The following is a 23,545-nucleotide window of genomic DNA, read 5'->3' on the forward strand; positions in this document are numbered from 1 at the left end:
GGTTAACCATATCAGCCAATTAGCGGTTGTGCATGCTATAGCATGTTAGACCTAGAGTGAGACAACGAATACAAAAAATTATTCAAGAAATAAAACACCCAGATAAGGTAGTGTCTACTTTATTGTTGAAATTGGTTGTGGCACCTGTAGTGAGGTAAGGTAAAAATGTATAACCTAATGGCTGATATTAGCTTTGGAGACATGTGGGTATCAAACATCCAAATCATACAGCCAATAATTAAAGACGTTATTTTTTTACCATAACTGCCATCTCAAAAAAATGGGTGTTATTTCCCCTCCTTCTGCAATGTCAAATGCGAGTCCAGTGTTGCTGATACAAGAGAACACCACACAATTATTTTTCCACTTTTTTTAATCCAAGAGTCACATAAACAAGTTATATCATAGCAGTCCTGTACAGACAAATTCAAAGTAGCTTGCAGTAATGACTCAAAAACTGTTGGAATCGAAATAAATAAAAGTTAACCCTCAAGGGAGAGAAGAGTGGCCTCTATAAAAAGACAGGAGAGAGGGAAGAAGATTAGCTAAACACAGAGCCATCAGAAGGCCATGAACGTTGCTCTGGCTACAGAGGCGCTGTGGCCTTCGTCTTAGGCTCATGGCCGGACTCACTGTCGTCAGCTGGAAGCTTCAAGTTAGATAGCACTTGCGGGTTCAATCTTAGCACTTTAAAAAAAGCAAAAAAACGAATTTGGTCTTTTGTTTTGCGATCTACCGTAGAAAATAAAGTCGGAATGTGTGCGGGAAAATAGGGAGAAGGGACTCTTCCCATGAACCCTGTTTGGAATTTTGCATTGTGTACCATTGGCCAGACCAGTAAATATGCAAAAGGCAATGTTTCAGCTCATGTTTAAAATCAAAAGCTCAATCTTCAAAACAAAAAACCTCCATAAATATGACTCAAATCGGTCATATGTCAACCATTTTGTTTGGGAATATATCAAAATTCTTCAGTTTTGGACCAGAATTCATCTCCCAAAAAAAAAAAACATTTCTGCCCATTCCGTCCCTTTTCCTCGAGTTCCCAGGCATCCACAGAAGGATGGCGGACTCCAGAACACGAATAGGATCGTATATTAGCAGGAAATGTACAAGCTACTGTGAAAAACGCACACACTCACCACACACACACACATAGTAAACTTGTACAATAGACCTCATTATATGTCGGCTTGGACAGTCCATTCATATAGAACACACATAAGCTATTAAAGAGTAATGTGGCTGGCTTCGAGAGTCCCGTATATATTCAGTATAATGTGCATGTCTTTTGAGTCATTTTATTTTTTTGTACAACCATTCCATGCGGGTACATGTTGCACCAGCATTCTATGGTGCGATCCGTCATCGAGTCTCTAAGAGCTGTTCACCGTGGCCCCGATAATGTCCCTCTACTCTACCGACGATCCCAGACAGCGTGAGCTCTGCATTCCTGAGACAACCCAATTCAAAGAGAACATCAATTTGGATTCACGTGAATATAGAATACATTAGCAGACTTAAAAACAGGGGGCCGATTGATTAAAGGGACCGTGTGAGGCTGTGTGGTCTCTAATGACTTCTTTGATTCAATGAATGGAATAAATACTAAACGTGAGAGAACCAGTACCGATCGGTACGTGGTGAAATAAGGATGTCATCTCGCATCCAGCCTGGACTCCCTTGATTTGAAATCGAGAAGAAAGAAAGAAAAAGTGAAACCGAATATACAATGCCCGCTCAAATGTGCATGATTTGAGCAATAAAAACAAAACGTGAAGCAATTGAGGCAATCATAATTGCAAACGTGAATAAATGTGTCGGCACGGCATTCACAAGTTTTCTCCCGATATGAAGTGTGGTGTGTTTGAGTGGGTGTGTATGTGTGATCTCAGGCCTGTCATATGTGGTGGAAGAACTCAACCAAAACATAACCACCACCTCGAGGTCTGGCGCGCGCGCGCACACACACACACACACACACACACACACACACACACACACACACACACACACACACACACACACACACACACACACACACACACACACACACACACACACACACACACACACACACACACACACACACACACACACACACGTTTACAATCTGCACCCTTCAAACAGGTGAGTGGGAGGGTGGGCATCTGTGGGGGTTTCCAACAGTTGAAAATATATTTCTATGATTCCCCCTTCAAAGTGTTGCTTTCCAAAAGGAGAAAATACTCTACTGTACGTCAGTGCTATTCTTCGAGCAGCATCTGAGTGTGACAAGATTGTCTATACATTCGCTTCACACGTTTAAAAAGTGGAAAAACTAAAACTATAAATAAAGTCGTTGTACATAGATTCAAGGCTATTAGTTTCGGTATGAAATCTGCATTTTCATACATCTCTATAGCAGTCGACTCAGCGGTAGTAATAGAAGTAGAATAGACCCCCACACACTATGTCAGCAGGGAATACATCACGGAAACGATAGCATTATACAAGGAACAACTGAAGAAAGTTGATCCACTCTGCAAAAAGATCTATTATTTTTTTCTGAAAAATAAAATAAAATAAAAAGTACTTCACGTACGTACATCATGATTCACAAAATGCCCTGCATTCGGAATAGTCAAAATACGTATCGCAACGGTGAACAGAGAAAACGAACGATACACACTGAAAAAGGCTTAAAGAGATGAAAAGATATTGCCTGGCTGAAAGTCATGTTGGCGTGCAAGCATGGTTCAACGCAACGTCGACCGTTAGAAAATGCCACGAGCGTGACCGTCACATGTCCGGGAAGGCATTCATAGATGAGTGAATCAAGCAATGAATGCATAGATCTCTATGGAAAAGCATAAGTGTCATCTTATTCTAGTGTAGATGGGGGTTTAATTACATGGAATGGCACCCACTTCCCTTTACTTATGCTCTGAAATGTCACTCAATGTGCATTTAAGTGTTTTTAGACTTTTTTTTGGTTTGTAACTCAAGGGCATATACTATTAAAAAAACAGGAATTAATTCGACCTTCATTGTCAGCATATGATTGCAACATGCACATTGGTCTCTTAAGAAGACACTGTATTGAAACTACACTGGCTTTGATGAACATCAAACATTAAAATAAGTAAAACAGCAATGTCACATTGTATGGTTTTGGGATGCTGATGTCATTAATGGGAATTATTTTGCATTATGTAATTTTCCAAACAAAAAATGCAAATCTGTTTTATGGTAATTCAGATAATGATTCAGATTACCGGTACAAATAAAATGATGATTTGTCTGAGTGGCTTCAGACGTATTAGATATAAAATGCAATGGTCAGGTTTGGAAACAAGAACAGGTTTACGGCTCAAAATAACATTTTCAATTACATCATATGCTGCAAATCAGCATATTGAAAAGCAGAACAAAGTTAATTCACATATTGAGGGAGAGATGTTTTGATTCAATTAAATTAGGAGATATAATTGACCTTAGCAGAAATCTATAGACCATTGGTTAAGTGGCTCCTGGTTCTATTTTGAAATACTTTTGCGGCCACGAATTTAAGAGAAAAACATTTGCCAAGGCAAAACATTTAAAAGACCTGCTTATAATTGTTTTGGCTGTAAAGACATTTACATATGTTTTGAGGAATTGCAGTCGACAGCAGTGGAGGATTAATGGCTGAATATTATGAGCAGGGCGTGCAAAAGTCTGCGTAACGCGAAACAAGTAAACTCACAAAGCCCTGACGATGAACGAATAAAAGAACAAGGTGGGAATAATTTAGGGCAGTATTAATTTGATGCATAATCATCCACTTTTTGGTCCTCATTCTGAAACAATTTGAAAAAGACAACCGCTAATGAACGGGTTGCAGAGGCAGTGGGGGGGGGCATGCAAATGAGAAGAAGTGAATGTCCGGCAATGATGACATCATTCGAGCAAGGCTTTGTTTTTCATCACTGGACCCTGAGCAAAAAAAAAAACGTTGAATATTACAGGTCGGTCCTGAACCCTCTACCTTACGCTTTGGCACCTCAAGTTTGGCCGGGAGAAGCTGATTGGCCTCGCCGAACGTTTGTCACTGGTGCCCCACCCTCCGAAAACAATACATATAAAAAAATTAAACCAAAAATGCCTTTCCAGCAGACAGGCGCCGCTCAGAGTCACCTGAGACCATGCAGTTCAGTTATCGCCTGCGCCCTCTTATAGAACAAAACATAAAATAAAAAAGAACATTGGAGAACACTGATTTCACTAAAGACACTTTACAAACTAGGGCTTTTTTATTTAAAGATTTTGTGTTATTTTTCTCTACTTTTAGTGTCCCTCTTCACATATAACACGTGCGGTTTGGTACCATGTTGACAGACAGAGGTACACCGTACACTCGCCCTTCAAGTATTCACGCAATGCGTCACAAACCACCAATCGTTTGGTGTCTCCCCGTTCCTTCTCCAAAGAACCAAAGAAACACAAGCCAAAGATATCAAATAAACTCTTAAACCTGTAACCTTGTCCATAAAGGAGTTATGGCCACGTTTCGAACAATAAAATCGGGTAAACTATCTGCTTTTGGAGTTTCTGGCTGACTATGCAAATATAGATTTCGACTACCTAACCAAACTAGCTTCTCACACCAAACCCCCAAACATTCATCCTGCTCTCTCCAGGAGAGGCTTACTGGTTTCGCTTTCCCTTACACATTTATAAAAATAAAACATAAAAAAGACAAAAAACAAAGCTCTCCAATATCTATATATATAAAAACCTAATTGTGTTTCTTGAGGAGTCCCGCTGTGTAGTCGCTGCTGTGGTCCTTGGGGCTGAACTTGGGGCAGATACCGTTGGCCATCTTGAGGGGGGCGGTGGCCAGTCGGCTGGCGGTGGAGAAGAGGCTGGTCTTGACCGCCAGATGGTGGCTGTAGTGGGGGCAGCTGTGGAGGACCTCGTTGTCCGCATACAGGTAGTCCTCCGCAAAGTCCGGCTGCTGGTCCATGAAGCGCCGGAATGTGTCTGTAGGGGGGAGATGTGGCCACAGGGGGGCGCCAGAGGCAAGATTAACAAAATGTTAAAGACCAAAGCAGTCAGGGAGGGAGGAGTAGAGGCATGGTAAATATGGGCGCATTCAACGTTGCATTTCCATTGGTCAATGCTTTAAGACAAGATACTTATTGATTATAAGTGGCTTGAAGATGTTTTTTTTTCTACAAATACTATTGCTATGAGCCATGCGGGACATTTTGGGGTATCGCTCGCCATTACCGAATGTGATCTTTCCCATGTCCGTCGGATCCAGGGCTACGAAGAGGCGGGACACACTGAGCTCGGCCACGCCCAGAGCCGTCTTCAGGATGACCGCAAGCTCCGCCTCCGTGATGGCGCCGTCCTGCTCCGCCTCAAACATCTAGATGACGGAGCGAAAGACGTAACCTTGTGATACCATCCTGGTAATAAGAGTTTGTGTTTACCCATGAATATCAGTCTGGCCTTCACTGGGCGGCAATGGATCTCCATATATGGGCGTTACGCTGTTCAAAGAAATGCAGCCAATCGGATTAAGTAACTGTGTGATACTCTTGCTCGTCTTTGCCAACGCTGAATGCAGCTGGAAGTAAAGGAACACACTCTCCTGTGAGAAAAGCCTTTGTACAGACAGTTATTATTGAGTCTATTTCGGATGAAGCAGTTTTGATTGCTCAAAACTTAACTGCCTCTATGAAACGTGATCTCAGGATGGTCTCGGCAAATACACAAATTCCAACGGTAAACAACAGACGCGTTAGAACGCTGTATATCATGGTGACATTGAGAGTTTATCACTATGAAAGATAATAGGGAGGTTAGTGCGTATATGAAGACACAGCAGGGAGATGTTGACTGACCATGTCTGTCTGCATGACATTTTTATGAGTGAGTGAGTGAGTGAGTGAGTGAGTGAGTGAGTGAGCTGGGCAGACGTACCATAAAGGCCAATTTCAATGTTTCCAGAGTTTTGGCTGGTCTGCAAGCGACTGACAAGGCGATCACATATTCTCTGATATCCATGGTGTTGTCTTCATGCTGGGATCAACAAAGAAAGCACAACATCATTAAACAGACGTGTGGGTGTGTGGCCATAATAATAGGGTCTCTGATACCCAAACAGAAACAGCAGTCTAACCTTATGCCAAGAAAGTAAAAGAACAACAAAAAAAGTGCATGCAAATTTAAAGGGAATGTTGTTGTGTTTACATCACTGGACCAGAACAATTCAGCCTTATTTCTCTCTAATCCAATATCATGATGCTACGTAAAATGTAATCACCTAAGATTATACTAAATTGGAGGGGGTTAAAATCAGACAGACAGACACACACACACACACACACACACCTCGCTGAACAAGGCGAACGTCTCCCGCAGCATGTCAGAGACGGGCATGTCCAAGTAGAGGGCAAAGTCCTCCAGGCTGAGCTTCTGCCCCTCCAGCTTACGGGCCCGGCGGCCGTAGTCCTGCAGCACCTGCTCCGTGCTCTTGGTCTTCAGCCTGGCGTACAGAGAGAGAGAGAGAGAGAGAGAGAGAGAGAGAGGGGGGGGAGGGGGGAGCCGATTCAGACAGACGGACCAATTGAAAAAAATAAAAAGAGAGAAGGAAAAAACTAATCCAGACGGGAGCCACCGAGCGAGTGGGCGAGAGAGGATGGGTTATATATAGGATCTATATTGTGCTAATGCGACACAGGGTGCCAGCCCCTCGCTCCTCCCTGCGCACTGTTGGGTCCAGGAAACAGGAAACTGAACGAGACGTTGGGATTCAAAGCAAAAGCCCTTCCAGAGGTTTACAACACACCATGTTTGCCATACAATGGTCACCATAGACACCGTGTTTTTTTTTTTTTAAGCACATAAGTTACAAATTTGGCAGTTGGACAACAGTTGGACAGCTCCAAGACAAGACTCCACAGAAAGCCCCGGAACGAGGAACACTAGCCCGATCTTAATATGCCATTGAAAGGCCCTTAAGAAAAGAAAGAAAACGTCCTTAGAATAACAGACCCTAACGATAAACCCAACAGGTCTTAAGAAAGCAACTCATTTATCAAGAGCAGCACACAACTGTAGTTGGTCTATGTGTAGACACGATGCTATGTCTGTTGTCTTAGGCCTCGTCCACACCAGATATGTCTCTCCCCCGCCCTCCCTAGCGTTTCCACCTCCAGTTCAAGCCTGCAGTTTCCATACCCGAGAAATTGTCTTTTTTTTTTTAACGGGTCCCCATATGAAAGCACTCCTGTTGCTGTGTGGATTTATCAGATGACGTAGAAGTTTGAATCATCCAGGCATTGCGAGCCAGCTCAAGTGATTCAGTTTTATTTTATTAGACCATCTTGGGATCCATTTTATAGGCCTGCTGCAGACAATAAAAAAAAAAGGTAGGGTTGTGTTACTCAGGGTGTGTGTGTGTGTGTGTGTGTGTGTGTGTGTGTGTGTGTGTGTGTGTGTGTGTGTGTGTGTGTGTGTGTGTGTGTGTGTGTGTGTGTGTGTGTGTGTGTGTGTGTGTGTGTTGTGCGCGCGTGCGTGTGTTGCGCAAGTGTGCATGCGTGTGTGTGTGTTGTGCGATGGACGTACCCCAGTCTGCGGACGAGCTTGGCAAACTCCAGCAGGCAGGTGTCGACTGGCAGGCGGAGCTGGCCCTCCGCCATGGCCAGCTGGCAATCATCAAATGAATAGTCTGTGGTGGGCACTCTCAGGGCCCTGGAACACAGGACACAATGCCACCACATCAGCCCCGGACACATCGATTCAGCCGCTCCGTCACACATTCAATTTACCCGCCGCTGCCCATAACTCACGGGACATAATCAACTTTTAGCATTGAACGGTGGGGCAAAGGCACGTCGCCTGGGTTTTGACCGCAACCCCACCGTTTGCCGAGGGCACTGGTGTACAAATGGCGTCTGAATTGGATTCAATTGTGGCCCGATAGCCAAAATCAAAGCCTTGTCTAAGGCTATCTAAATGGTAAATATTCTTTACAATAAATAAAAAAGTAATTTCCTTAATTTATTAATAAGTAATTTATTCTGCTACCTTTATGTAAATCAGGGAGCAGAATATACAGCCTTTAATTGAGATGATCTGGGAAAACCTCACACACATTTTTAATTTCCAATGGAAATTTATGAGAGACCCGGGGAGTTAGGTCAAAAACTGAGCCAAATTCAAAGAGCATCTCCTTAGCTGAACAATATTTGAGCTGCTCACTTGCAGAAAATGACTCTGTAATCGTTCCTTTTACGACTGTGTCTCTAGCATAGACTATAAATTGTGTATAATCTTTGCACCAGTAAATACGATTTGTTGTGCAATCCATTTTCCACGAGGCATTTGCTCAGTCTGCAATCGGTGAGTTGTTAAAATACAACAGCAGATGAATACGTTTGCGTGCATGCGTGCATGCATGCGTGCATGCGTGCGCGTGCGAAACACCAGCTTACTTGGCCATGATGCGACGGACGTTGTTGGCAAACAGAGCTGGGTTCCCCTTCTCCTCCTCTGAGGGGGTGTAGATCGGAAGGTACTGGTCAAAGGGAGGGGGAGGTTATTTGTAAGTTGAAGTGAAAGTCTCTTTAAAGCAGAAAGTCAAAGTCATTTTTCAGTCATTTTCCGTCCAGCTTTGTCTTATTTACATGATCCTTTGTGGTCGCATATAGTCATTTGGTCAAAGTAGCGTATCTTTAGAAGTTTTGTTCTTTTGTAGTGCGGTTGTATGGACTAGCAACTCGATTTCAGGAGCTGCCGGTTAGCAAGAAACAGCTTTGCATTATTAAAGTAGAGATTCCCACACGGTGTACTTGGATGAAGGTTAGCATTAATTTGCTAAAGCACTTAAAAGGTGTCAGTAATGTTCCATCCATCCATTCTGTTACACACTCATGTGCCAGAATAGTATCACCTGAACACCTGCTGAAGAGGTCACTTGAAACATTTTATCAAATTAAATAGTTAGCATAAAAGTTTTCTTTAACAAGAAGCAGATTGTGAAGTCCCCCAGAATGCCACTCACCTCGATTTCAAACTCATTATGGAGCTGGCACAGAGTCAGCCACAAGATTTCAAACCTGCAAGATGAAGGGAGACAGTGTTTGCTGTAAAGTGGTTATTGAGAGCACGAGTGCTGCTACGGTGACTACTAATACACACAAAACAACAACACAAACAGCGGCAGCACAGCAAACAGTGCTGTCCCACACACAGGATGTGTTACAGGATGGGCTCGGCATTTAAGTGTCGTGTAACGCAGACTTAGTCAGTAGCCGCAGCTTAAAATCGTCCCATGTTGCGTTGTTTATCACATTCAACACAGTAGCGTTGAGTAGGAACGAAGTCAACAAATGTATAGAGATACTATGCATTTAGACCTGTCCATTTGTATGCTTTTTCTTTATATGTGCAATACATTTTATATAGTGCATACAATTATTCTCTTGGAATTTAACACCTTTTTCTATGCGGCATCACAGCACAGGATCCCAAAAGGCCTTTTGCGGTATGCCGTTCTATCCAGCCGTACTTTGCGGCCTGGAATGCCTGGCCATGTGTAAATTAGGGGTGTGACCCCTTCTCCAAGTGAATTCCTAAGGTTTCCCCCCCTGGCACCTACACAGGTTTCCATGTGTTGAAGCAGGATGCACATCCTATGGGATGGGGAAACACTATGGATACTAGTGTTGCGTTTCAGTCTATCCACATGGGCACCACGTTGTTGTTCGGCTGCGCTGGGCAGGGAAGGCAGCCAAGCACTACACTATAAAATAAAACGGTTGGTGGACGAACTCAGAAACAGGCCCTCAACAGTATACCGCACAAGGGAGGGCCGAGGTAAACAAATAAACAAAACAGGTGGGGGGGGAAACTTTATTCCCTTAATCACAGTGATGAATCTGTTTGCATTTGCCTCCTCCCTCCCTGTGCAGGTTTCGGTTTACACCCCATTATTTGCATCTAGTGCTCTGGTACATTGGAAGAGGAGTGTGTGAACACAGGAAGGAAGCGTCACAGAGCTGGCTTCAATCGTGTTACCATACCAGGCGCGGAGTAATAAAACTAGCACGGCCTCCGATACGTCTGTAGTTACATCTGCTTGGATGTGTTTGGTGTATCGCATGTCGGTCAATTGAAAATCGATGTCGTCTTTAGCTGAGGGAAAGTTTTACAATACAAAGCACAGCACCGCACATCTTCTCCCTAATAAAGCTTGAACTATAAAACCAAAATGGAACTCAATCACATTTGGCTACCGACAAATGAAGCGAGTACCTCTTCGTATACGCAATTAAAAAAAGGAAGGCCCTCATGAAACCACTTAGTTGTTCTTTAAGAAAACTAACTTAAAAGGGGTAGTGTGTATGATTAACCGGCCTCTAGCAGTGGGGTTGCAGATAAAGTAGAGTAAAATAGCATTTATGACTGTGAATAAGAAATGCATCGCAGCTAATGCTCCTGTCTGTTCTGGGCTTCTGTAGGAACATGACAGTGAAACATGGTGGTTCTGTGGAAGCAGACCCATTCCAAATTATATATATCCTTATATAAAAATATATTAAAAAAACAATTCAGATGTTCATTGGATAACGCAAATAAAATATTCATCACTTATGAATAGTATATTTAATTTCTGCCAGGTCTGTTCTGATAGATGCCCCTTAATTGCACACACTGCAGCTTTAAGTTCCCAGCCTTCTTAAAACCACCACACCGATTATGACAGCGGTGTCCCACATGTATAACTTTTCTTGTCCAGGCATGCGAGGCGAGGAGACAGAACAGAAGGTTAAATGGGTTTGTACTCACGCCCCTGGCCCCTGCCACGTCCACGTGATGGTGTCCTGTAAACAGAGGGAGAGGGGAGTCACTTCAACACATCTTGCTCCACTGATGACGTGCGTGAGAACATCATGTACTTGACGCCCAAAACCAAACCACTCTCGCACTTAGGACATTATAATATTATCATTCACGTTTATTATTACAGCTGGACATCACACGGGCACTGCTGTGTACTGTCCCGTCTCATTGCCACTGTTTGTCTATCATGTAGTGTCTATCGTGTCCGGTGTATGTGTGCTTTATACCATGCCTGCTACCAGGAATAGCCCATATAGTACACATATTTTATATTGTTTTATGTTTATTGATTCAACTGTGCGGCGTGGCTCCTCAGTTCAATGCCAGCGGCTCTATACTGCTTCAGACTTGAGAATTAGGGACGACAAGCTTAAAGGGCTATAGTTATCTGATTAGTTGGGAATCTTCTCTACAACCAGAGCTGCTAAAATACCACGTTAGGTACAGCCTGAATTAGTAATTAACCCAGCATAGTTTTTCCACAGCACACACACACACGGCTTCAGTTGTCTAATAAATACAGAGAGAAACAAATAGGACACAGCAGGTTGAGAGCTAAAGTTGGTCATTAGCTCAAGATGAAACATAATCTTAACCGTAAACCAATTTCCCACATACCGGAAACGTTGAATAGTTTCCGAAGATCATTAAAATCCCATTTCACTCTTAGATCATCTGTGGATCATTGGTCTTTTAGCCAATTTACGGCGAGTCCATTCTTGGTTAACACACAGAAATACAAATTATGCAAAGCACTTTCAGGGCCATGATTAATCAATGATTTGACACACAATCCCCGAGAAACTAGCCCTTGTTTGCAACACTTTCATACACCGAGTTCAAACCTGGTCAATATGTTTGAGAATTTGTGACTAAATTGTACTAACATGACCCTGATGCCTCTGATTGTGTGTCGCCAGTAGAAAAACAAAACAAGTCTGCCAGGTCTGGGTGTGATAACATAGCCTGGAGCTTACCATTCTGTTGGGGTAGCGAATCACAACAGGCTGCACAGGAACAGCTGGGATGAACGCCCCTGGGGACAGACAAGAACCAGTATGAAGAGGAGAGCGTAACAGGTTGCATAAGGCCTGTAACAGTACATGCATATTAAATAAACCAAGCAGGGCTAACCACACAGAATGACATGATTACATTTAAAATAACACGTAATACACATTTTACTGTTGACCCTGATAGAGGAAAGATGCAGAGGCTTCCAAGTCCATAGTTTGGCGAACAACAAGAGACAGAAACAAACAAAGTACTTCATGGTCAAGCCTGAGTCAATGAACCATTGAGGCTGTGTAATAGGAGTTGCATTCAATACAGCAAAAAGGGATAAACAGCTAATCCCTTTGCCATCAGATCAGAAAGAAACAGAAAGACAAATAGACAAAGAATTCCTACCTGGTTTGAATGTAATGAGGCAGGATCTATTGGTGCAGGTTCCCTCTGGAAAGATCATTATCTGCAATGATAATAATAATAATACAGAATGAAACAATGAAACAGTACACTCAACGCTGACTATTGTACCAATTTAGGCAAGAAAATAAGATAACGCGACTTAAAAGTGAATGAAATTCACTTTTGGTACAGATGGCATGTGATTCCAGAAAAGGCATGACTAATATGCCTTCTTCAGTAATCATGAATGCATGCTGCTTCACAGAAACCAATCTCGAGGTCCTATCGGCTAAATCTGCCCAAACCCTTTCGTGACCCACATAAACCATTCATGTGCACACAATCAAAACAATATGTCGGAGTGGCCGTCTCTGTGTCACGCTCCATACAAGTCCGTCTGGAATCGTAATCCAGGGGCACACCTCACAGGGGATGGGCAAGACCGCTGAGCCATGTGTGCCCATCTCACAAAGTAGCCTTCTCGTTCTATGAATGCATCATCATCATCATCCTCTCTACAGGTCAGTAGGGCTGGGCGATTTGGCCTAAAAATAAAATCTCAGATCTTTTCAAATCATTATCAATTTTAAAAAATAATAGCAATGCTTAACAAAACAAAAACAAAACAAAATAAATATCACACATTTTCCACTCTGCTGCGTGCCTCAGTTTAAGATGTTGGAATAAATGTTTTGTGCTTTAGGCAAACTCTACACACTGATTAGATATTGTAGTTTTGTACAATATCATGTATATGTCGTTTTTTTTTTTATCCCGAAAAAAAACATAAATTCGGATTACGATTTCAAACCGATTCATCACCCAGCCCTACAGGCCAGTACTCCCAGGCCCCTCCATCTCTTTGTACCTGGGGCCACTCCCCTCCGGAACAGGCTCTGCGTTTGATCTCCTCCACGGTCTTCCTCCGGGAGTCTGGGTCCGACCGCGACACGAACACGGGCCTGATGAACTTGATCAGGGCTGGGCGGTTGGCGTGGAAGGGAGATACAGAGGGATGAGAGAGAGAGGGCTGGGATGAATACAAGTACCAAACCAGGGGTCATTTTCGGTCAATTATTGGACAAAAAGTAAAATATAAATATTCCAAACTTTTCCTGTAGGAGTATATAAAAAGTTCTCAATGTGCTAGCAATTGTACTGACGTTTCTTTATGGCTGGTAGTGGATACTAAAGTCAAAGAACAGTGAAGGATTATTTTATCTTTCCATGTTTGGCTGGGCAACACCAACAAAAGGCACTCGCTGGACTTATTTCCAAAACTACAACGCAGCAACTCAAATACCATAGGATGCAGTCGAGTAATGTCTGCCAAGGCTCAACAGCACAGGCTGTGAGAATATTGAGGCAGAAACACCAGAAGAAAAATAAAAAATAAAGTCACTCAACAAGAGATTTGTCTACCGGTGATGGGCGATCGGGTAGGGGACAGAGCAGCAGTTAGTGACAGCATGCAACATGATGACAGGGATGGGATTCGTTCTACTAGCTCTTTAATTAGATCTGCAGTCACACTATTACACCCTGGCAACAACCTGGAGACTCATCTCTGTGTTTGTTACCGTAAAGCCATATACGGTACTCAAACAGTCCCCAAATTATTTAGTTTTCCTCATTTTAAAGTTGAGCATGGAATGACTTCTCAAATAACTGCTGCTTCTTTTACTATTACCAATTTGGACTACATTCAAACCATGTTGCTGTTGGAAGAGCAGACTCAGTCATTGCTAAACAACCATCATGGTGTTTTGCCTGCAGTTGCAGCACTTTAGTCAGGTGCTAAAGTTCACCACACTGGTTAATATACTGTGTGAGACGCTTCTGTATATCTGAATTGTAGTTCTCTTTTCAATATTCATGTTTCCTCTTTTTTTGTTTGAAAAATGAGACTGTGCAGGTGCAGACTACAGACATTATGCGTTTGTACGAGAACCTGAAAATCAGGTGGTTCACAGAGGGAGGAAATACATCTGCATTTCCATTGCCCTGCTGTGATGCATGCTACAGTCTTTAAAAAACGGACAGCCATGTATATAGAGGGCCTGGAGGCAGAGACCAACATTTTATTTCTGATTTGTGTCTTTTTCGCCAGTCAGGGTGGCGAAATCTACCAACAAAGCTATTTTCTTTTGCCATATGCAACACTGATTTTCTTCACCTGCCAAATGGTCAAATTCATCTGCCATTGGCTAGTGGCAAGTGCTACTTTTGGGGCGGGCCTCGAGGTGTGAGAGCCTGTCAGAGAGAAGCGATGGGCGGCTTCAAACAGAACAGAGTCCGCATGCACCCTCTTCCTGACATGAAGGGGTGTTGTGGTGAAATCAAGTGTGAAAAAGGAGACGAGGGAAGACAGCTGAGCCAGTAAGGTGTGCACGTAATGAGATGAGCCCGAGGAGATAATGGAAAACCTTTGTAGGTGATGCATTGATGTGAACATAACACAACTGCTTAAACACAGACCGAGTGCTTCAGAGAAAACAAAAGCATTGAACGATGCCTCTTTGCTGCCACATAACACAACATCATTGCATCTCCTAATACCATTGTATTACAGCTGTTATTTTACCTGTTATTTTAGTATTCAAAGAAGGCTTTACAAGTCTGCTGCCACAGAATCTTTTGACATTTTGTGGGAAATCTGGCCCCAGCGCCAAACATTACCTCATCATTATACAGCCATTTGCATTCATCTTGCTGACGATAGTCTTGGCGTGTGCAAGTTAAACAGAATCGACATTCACAGGTTAAAAAAACAGCCCGCCACAACTGTTCCTAGTGCCAGGAATGAAGGTGACAGGTGGCCCCAGGTGACCAGAGACAGTTGGCGTTGTCCCAGCATTTTACACACACACACACCCACACCCACACCCACACACTTCCACAACGCCGTGTCATGCATGCGCCCGTCGTACTTACTGCCCCATAGCGGAATGTCCTTGCTCTCCGCCTTCATGACAATCGAGGCCATCGTCATGGTGACGGGGATGGCGTCGAAGTAGGACGAGTGGGGCGCCAGGGTCAGGATGGGCGCCTCCGCGGGCAACGCTTTGCGACCTTTCACCTTGACCCAGTGGAAGCCCCCCGCGAACCACATGAGCCGCATGATGACCTTCAGCAGCAGGTCCACCACTCTGCAGGGGGGCGACAAGAAACAAGTCTTAGGGTCAACATCACACATGGCAATGCTTTGGGACACCAAGCTGTTAAAGGAGCATTTCACCGGTGGAGGCATGAATATGTATTGAAATTTGGTCCTATGTGTAGTCGAATAATAAAATAAAATTCTAATTTGGTGCCGTCTTGACCGAGAAAAGGCAGAAAGTGACTTTTTGGCGCTTGTGGATTGAAGACAACAACTCCCACCATGCACCACCATGCACAGCTTCGCTGGCCACTCCCATTGATGTAGATCAGCGGGTCCAACCCCCTAGTGCTTGTAGTCTTACGAGAATCCTCCCCTCTTACACTTCCTATTTATTTCTACGCAAAGATCGCCATATTCCGTCATCTTAAACAGGAAGTGTTGGAGATCGATACGGATCTCTCCAGTCTCTCCAGAAAATAAGGGAATGATGCACGACCATTCAAAATATGAGTGGGTTTCTAATGATACAAAGCTTAATGGAAATGGGTGAAGTTTCCCTTTAAGTCAAACAATAATACCATAGAGAGCACTCGTTCATTTAATGTTTAATGAATTCAAGACAGGTATGATACAGGATGAATAGGAGACGCGGTCTCATAGTACATAGTCAAAGCAAGGCCTGAACCGAAGATAGAATTGTAAGAAGACAGAGGCTAATGAGCTTGGTGCTTTCTCCGTTTTACAAAGTCCACAAGGAAAGGAGAGTGGTTGCATCAAAAAGGAGGCAAGCTACCAGGGGACGGTCCAACATGCCAGTCAAGCACATGCTATATCGGTGGGCAATTAGTCCGTAGAATTCAGCTGGATCTTTTCTTCCAGTTACTTTTTTTAGCTTGCTTCCCAAAAAATATATAATAATTACTAGGCCAAAGCGATTTTAGGTTTTTTTAAAAGGAGGTATTAGTCAAATCGAAAGCACACAATTAGACATCAGGTTAAGAGGCCCACAACGCTACATAACATGTTGCATCATATATATAAAAAAAAAAGGCCTCATAGTATTATGATATGCAGTCAAGTTAATACTTGAGAAGGACATTTTAGCCTGAAGGCCAAAGGCAACTCTCCAGTTGCGTGTGTTCACTCTACTTCCTGGCCAATATTGTCCCAATAAAGACACAAGGACTCAATAAAACCTCCTTCCTGCGCAACCCAAAAACAGCACGTCTAGACTCTACATACAATACACTCATCAGATATAGTTGGTCAACACATTCTGCATTTTTGTGTTTGCTTCCTTCTTCATGGTAGCCTTGAAGCTTTTAATCACAATACTTAGCAGAAATATTTCTTGTGATTAAAACAGGACCATTTATGTGTGTCAATATTCCACCGCCAACACGATTTGCGTAATGCGCCTATGGAGAGTTGCAGTATTGCACACTGAAACAGCACTTTACCGAGCTCGATAGATGTAGCCACACACCCGACACAGCTTTAAGGGCGAGCAAAGACATGACGGCAGTCACCTCACAGCCGCTCGATCGGGCGTCGAGAGTCAAGTATACTGCCTCCAGGTTACAGAGATTAAACTGAATTAATGGGGATGTTTGAGCCTGGGAAGGGGCGAACTAAAGATTGAATAGAGTGGTGTCAGGGGGGGCTGTGTGGGGCTAGATAACAGTGGGAGACGGGGGGAGATTAAGGGTCAGGAAGAATGACAATATAAACACCAGGAAATAAAGGGAATGAGAAAAACGGCGAGTTCAGGGGTGATGTGTGGAAGGAGGAAGAATACCACGATGCCGCATACACAACTAAACACACCAAACATGTTGACGTATTGGTGGTGAACATTCAGAAGGAAATAACAAAACCTGAAATGGCTAGTAGCAAGCGTTGCATGTTCAGTGTTCAAAATGGCTCTTGGAAAGGAAATGGAATGTCTACAAGGACCTCATGTCCAGTTGAAAAGGAACAGGTACTGCCAAACTCTTTCATAGGAGGTTCTCCTTTCGGAGGCTGTCCACTCAAGCAAGCATACTTTCATTCCCTCAAGACACATTTTGCTCGGCAGAGCAGTGGTCGGTGATGCTGTGCTTTTGCCCCTTAATCAGGTAAGAAATATACAGCCTGGGTACCACCAGGTCAGAATAAAAAGTATAAAATAAAGAAGGAAAGCATAACGGTTTGATAGGCTTCATGATGTAATGTCTCTGAAGGAGTCAAGAGGCTATAGACCAGCAGGCTGGAGAAGAGTAAAAAGGATAAAAATAAATACTACTGCCAATGTGCTGATGGGGGGGGGGGGGTATTACACATATTACACTGTATATGTGGATGGATCTTTTGTTAAAGCCTGTAACATGCCAAATTCGTGTTTTCAAATCAGATGATGCAAGAGGAACCTGGCACAAACTCCATTATCAACCTTGGACCATCTATTAATGTTGGCCTGATGTGCACTCGGGAGACTTTAGGATATGATGATATGGAACTTAATATGAAAAACGAACGCTTGAGATTGGTTACCAATTTTTTCTTGTCATTAGTATTCATAACAATGCAGATATGGACATTTGTACTGTCCAACATTTTATATTCGGAGTTTGTATTAAGACTATATGAAGGAGGTATGGCTGAGTGGATGTCAATCATGCATGCACCTGAAAACCTTTAAAGTCCCACACAGTCCTGATAACAGCAATGATCAGCAGTAATGAACATTAAGCAACAATTAGCCATCAGTTTATTAACAGTTAACTACTGGTCTAATAATCATAAATAATGCTGTTCATGTATACTAATGGTGTTAGGGTTAACCCCAACCCGTATGAGAGGGTTAGCACTGCACACCAAAACAGCGATCATGTGTACTGTCAATACCAAATGAAAACCGCTACGTGGGCAAAATAATATTTCATTAACCTTCTGAGACTGGTTTCTTCTTTGTTTTGGTGTCAACCACAGTGTCCAGCCCCTTAGCAGAGGAAGACAATCATAGCTGCCTTGCATTCCGTTTATAGCAGTCTTCAAGCCCGACCAGAGTGAGAGAACAGACCCCGGTCTCTGACAGTGATGTGGCAATTTGATGCAGGAGGATACATTTTCACTTTGCCAAGTGCTAAGCACGCAGTTTCCTCCAGGGTAAACTTCAACTGATATTTGGGTGAACACACACACACAGACGCACACACACAGACGCAAAGACACACAGAAAAGAGCCGCTACCTCCGCCATAGGCACTGGGGTTCGACGACTGCCTCGGAGCGTCCCATCGAAGCCAGGAAGGCGAAGGGCCAGGCCAGAAGCATCATGAACGCCACGATGATGAGTCTGATTGGGAATATCGTCACCGTCATCAATGCTATCTGCAAAAGAAGGCACGGAGCACCATTAGCCTAAAAACGTGACCTCATTATTTGGACTAAACTACAAAATGATAGAGACAATTCCCTCACGCATCCGCAAGTGATTTTATAGAGCAATGTAAAAGGGAATTCAAGGCAACCAATTTATATTGTTCTACACATGTGAGGAGTCACACACACACACACACACACACACACACACACACACACACACACACACACACACACACACACACACACACACACACACACACACACACACACACACACACACACACACACACACACACACACACCAAAATACCAAAATAGAATTCATCAGAACATTCGGCTAAACAGTGTGTATATATTTAGGATGCATGTGGCATGAATGAGTCAATAACAAAAGGAGATTGATGAAGGAAATAGATTTTTTCCAAACATCTACCACTCACTGTCAAATAAACCTTGAGTGTGCACAAGAGACTAAAAATACCAAACAAAAGTCGGACACACATCCATGTCTAGTAGTTCAAAGACACAACAGTGGCTCGCACTGCACTCCCTCAGACCAACAGATTGCCAGGGGTTATCTTTACAGCCCTGTTTCATGAGGCGCACATATCAGTGCTTATCTTGCGTAAATATTTGTCCTGCACTCGCTAGTGGGCAACGGGTGCCTTCCTTCACCTCCGGTCCCAATGTTCAGCAGAGGGCCTATCTGATTGCGGAGTGGGTGGTCTATCATCTTAATCATGACAATAGCCTGCAACCGAAGGAATGCAATGGTCTGGGGTTGGCTGTCTGCACAATCAAAGGTGATTGCAGATGATTCGCTTTCTTCTGTTTTCAATGTATAGATCGGTTGCACTTTGGGAGTAGGCCTACCATTATTTGAGAGACAGCTCGGCCTAATGGTCAGAATATGCATGTGATGATGAGTCACATTTGACAAAGCATTGGAAAGTTAGCATATTATACAAAAGATTTAACAATATGGAAGCATCACTATGTCTGCAAATTATTTAACAAACTGCAGAAATCCAACAGAAAAATAAATACGAATAAAAAGCCTCAGGAAAAGTGGCTGGCATAAAATATTTGAGAACTACTGGATTATGCATTTGATTAAATATTAATCGGGATCCTAAGCATGATAATGCATGAATGTCACTTAATTTAAAACAAGGCTCCATGTTTCAATGGCACGTAGGGCAAGCTGGCTGCTTAAGAATTCAGGCAGTTCAACTGAAAAAAATGCAACAGTAAAAGGCTGACATAAAAGATGCACAATAAAACTCAGTATACAGAGAATAAGGAAGTGCACTATACGTCAGCAAAGCCTACCTACATTACAAAATACCCTGTGGCATCTCTGCATCCACCACTGGAGATTTTGAGGAAGCACAATTCAGTGGTAATCTAAGATGTTCCCAGAATTACAAAGTAGTACCTTGAAAGGCTGTACCGAGGATTATGCTTGCTTTACAAAGCTATTGTGAAGTTCATTCAAGAATAATTTCTACAAAAGGTATTTGTTGGTTTGACTTGTATTCTAGACTGTGCAGCCATAGTGTTATGGAGCCTTGCCCATAATAGGCACTTTTGTGGCAAGTGTTTATTCAAAATTAAAGAATTTAGTTATTATCCTAACAATGGGTCAGCTATGTAGCAAAAAAAAAAAGAAGGCTTAAATGGTGCAATTGTAAGGATAATATTGCCAAGAAACTAAAAAGTGAGTGTAGTAAAAACAAATATTAAAAATGTGTGCAAAACGTAGCACGCTGGTACAGGTACTCTCATCTAATCCAGGACCACGGATGGAGCAAAGCATCATCGATGGAGCAAAGGGCGTTCAGTGATACACTCTCAGAGACGGTTCCCTCCAAGAGGATACTCCTCCACCCTCTGTTTTAAAAAGATGTACTGGGACCATTATGATGATGACGTTAGGAACTACAGCCGGATCAACACGGACTACCAGATCCATTATTTGATTTGCCCTGTTAAAAAATCTGACGTAATCAAATATTTATTGCATGAAAAACAAGCGTGCAGAACTAAGCAACAATAGCCATTTGATTTTGTATTTTACAACTAAATCATTGTAAAAAAATAATTAAAAAAGGGATTCAATATAGCAGTGGCCAAAGAAGAATTACTACGGTTTACCACCATTCTATGGCTTCTGTTTTTGACAGGGGCACACATTGATATACACAACCAGTGTGTACAAATAAATCATCAATTAATAATAAACGTTAACCCAATAAAAGAGTCACACACACTCAGATAGAGTTCCCAAACAAGGATTTAGAAATCCCCCTCAGGTCTCCATTAGACCTAAGTAAACACTACATGACTCTTGTTTAACCATTCATAAAAATGGACAGTCACTGACAAAGAGCACCATTTTGCACTTGTTGAAATCCAATAATAGCTTAACAAACTGGTCTGCTGTGGCACAGTATAGATTGTGTTCAAATGCTGCAATGCATTGATTTTAGCATAAGAATGATGGTCGTACATTTGACTAGGAGTAACTGTAAACTGTAAACCTTTCCCCAGATATTTTACCCGGCCCCAATATTTTAATCTTTTGACCCATACCAAGGACTTTTCAGGTGTCTGCACATCAACCCGACAGAGTTAGTGTTTTAATGACCTCAAGTCATCATTGTTTAAAAAGGATGGAACTAAATCAATGTACACTCAAAACAAATTGCAGTCAAACTCAATGCAGCTAAAGACAACCACAATATACCTGTAGACAAATCACAGTAGAAATCTAGCCTTGCATCCCAGTCTAGTTTTCAGATAATCTGAATTGTAAACTGAAACTGTCTCAACTAAAATATTAAAAACACAATAACAGTGCAAGCTTAAAAACAGGTGGTTCCCTCCATACTGTAGTTGAATGCGTTAATCAGCACCTTCCTGGCAAGCCTTTTCCTGGAAACAAGCAAATGATTAAACCGAAATCACGGGTTGCAGACAGTGTAGTATTAGGCTGATATGAGACATTAAAACAACAACTCAATCCAAACAGCCAATAGCATCCGTTGTAACCATCAATGCATGGTCCGTTTGGAAAAAAAAGACAGGACATATACGCAAATTCAGGCGACATTCTCATCTTCATCATCACCCATGATTGATTCAGAGTGAGAGCCATGAAAGGGTCCCTTGATGCATCCTTTAGCACGTGTGTGTGTGTGTGTGTGTGTGTGTGTGTGTGTGTGTGTGTGTGTGTGTGTGTGTGTGTGTGTGTGTGTGTGTGTGTGTGTGTGTGTGTGGGGGGGGGGGGGGGGGGGGGGGGGGGGGGGGCGGGCGGGTTGGATGGCCGACATAAACAAAGATGGGGACCTGTCGTGAGACCGCGTTGCAACAGGAGTTATAACCAAGACGGACGCAACACGCAGAGCCAAGCTGTTGAATGGTGTCACTGTGTTGCTGCTGGCTAACTAGCAGAGAAGGTAGGCCCGATGCTGCCAAGCTGCTGTCTTATCTCCAACTCCCCTCCCCATCCACCTCCTAAAAAACTGCCTCTTGAAATCACAGACCTTATCTCACACACCATCCATGTCATCTAAGGCAAATAAGACACCATCGCGTTAGTGAAATAAACACTAACTGGATGGGATTCAGCCTGGATGATCCAGGACTGCGGGTCCCGCACACACAGCAGAGACAGATAGGTGGACGTTAGAAGAGCAACATGTATGTATTTAGCTTTGAGCTAACATTAGCTCAGCCCTGACGTGGGGCGCCGAGGAGATGGACAAGCGTCTCCGCCAGAATGCCCCCGCGTATCGACCCCCCCCCCCACACACACACACACACACACTAGACGGGTGGAGGACCGTGCATCGTATAAATTTGAAGCGTTACCTTCGCCTTCTCCAGGGGGGTGAACCTCAGGAGATGCACGAAGGGGTTCCTCAGAGGGGGAGCGTGTTCCATCTTCTGGCCGCCGTCTCCTTCCATCATGGCACACTGCTGTCTGCTGGTCGGCAGCCTCATCTTCCCCAACTCGTAACGAGATAACAGCGTATGGCTGTAAAGAGAGGATATGAATAATATGCGAAAAGCTCACGCAACTAATTATGTTATCGTGCACTGACTGGCACGCTGCTTGCTCACTCCGGGCGGCTGGCTACTACAGGGTATTACAGGTTGTCTCGGGTGCCAGGCGACGGTGGCTAGCAGGAGGATTAGCTAGGGATAGAATAAGTCACTGATGGATTTTCTTTTCCGGCGCAGTATAGTTTCCAATACTCCCCCTCGCACCGAGATGCTAGCTACAGCAGTCAGGGTTCCCCCTCATCAGCGCATGCGCCGAGTTCATCCCCTTTACCCGAATGCATCACCGTGTGAGTCTACTCGCTGCGATCGATCAAGTGTGCGTGCGTGTGTGTGTTTTACCATTTATGCAAACCATCTCTGTAGGGACGAGGAAAAGAGATGAGTGGAAAAGTAAGGTTAAGGTTAGAATATGAGGATATTTTCTATGTTTCACTTTATAAGTGGTAAAATCCTATCATTCTCCCACCATACATACTTGGAATATATTACACCATGTATTGCATGTGGTTGGTACTGTAGTACAATTTAAACAACACAAAAAGAGGCATGATGTATGGATGGTTTGATGAATGGGCCGATGAAGAATTAACAGAAAAGCTTTGACCATTGACGTAAACATGAATCATAGTCAATACGCAGGCTAAAAAATAATCTTTTGGCATATTTGAAGTTCAGCTTTTTATTAGGAGGTCGTGTCTGTAGTGTCAGCGTGTTGGGA

General features: G+C 43.2%; 1 protein-coding gene across 1 annotated transcript; it reads right to left on the reverse strand.

Moving 5' to 3' along the window:
- Window positions 1–355: 355 nt before the first annotated feature.
- On the reverse strand, window positions 356–23,102 carry LOC132467838 (lysophosphatidylcholine acyltransferase 1). Its single transcript, XM_060065402.1, has 14 exons — window positions 22,633–23,102; window positions 18,623–18,762; window positions 15,223–15,437; window positions 13,157–13,269; window positions 12,289–12,349; window positions 11,856–11,914; window positions 10,825–10,859; window positions 9,038–9,092; window positions 8,469–8,551; window positions 7,600–7,725; window positions 6,364–6,517; window positions 5,953–6,051; window positions 5,254–5,395; window positions 356–5,004 (listed from the first exon to the last, which is right to left on the reverse strand). Exons 1-14 carry the CDS (start codon window positions 22,762–22,764, stop codon window positions 4,760–4,762), a joined length of 1,659 nt encoding a protein of 552 aa, XP_059921385.1. The 5' UTR covers window positions 22,765–23,102; the 3' UTR covers window positions 356–4,759.
- Between the last annotated feature and the right edge of the window lie 443 nt (window positions 23,103–23,545).

Source organism: Gadus macrocephalus, chromosome 11, assembly GCF_031168955.1.
Source record: "Gadus macrocephalus chromosome 11, ASM3116895v1".
NCBI lineage: Eukaryota > Metazoa > Chordata > Actinopteri > Gadiformes > Gadidae > Gadus > Gadus macrocephalus.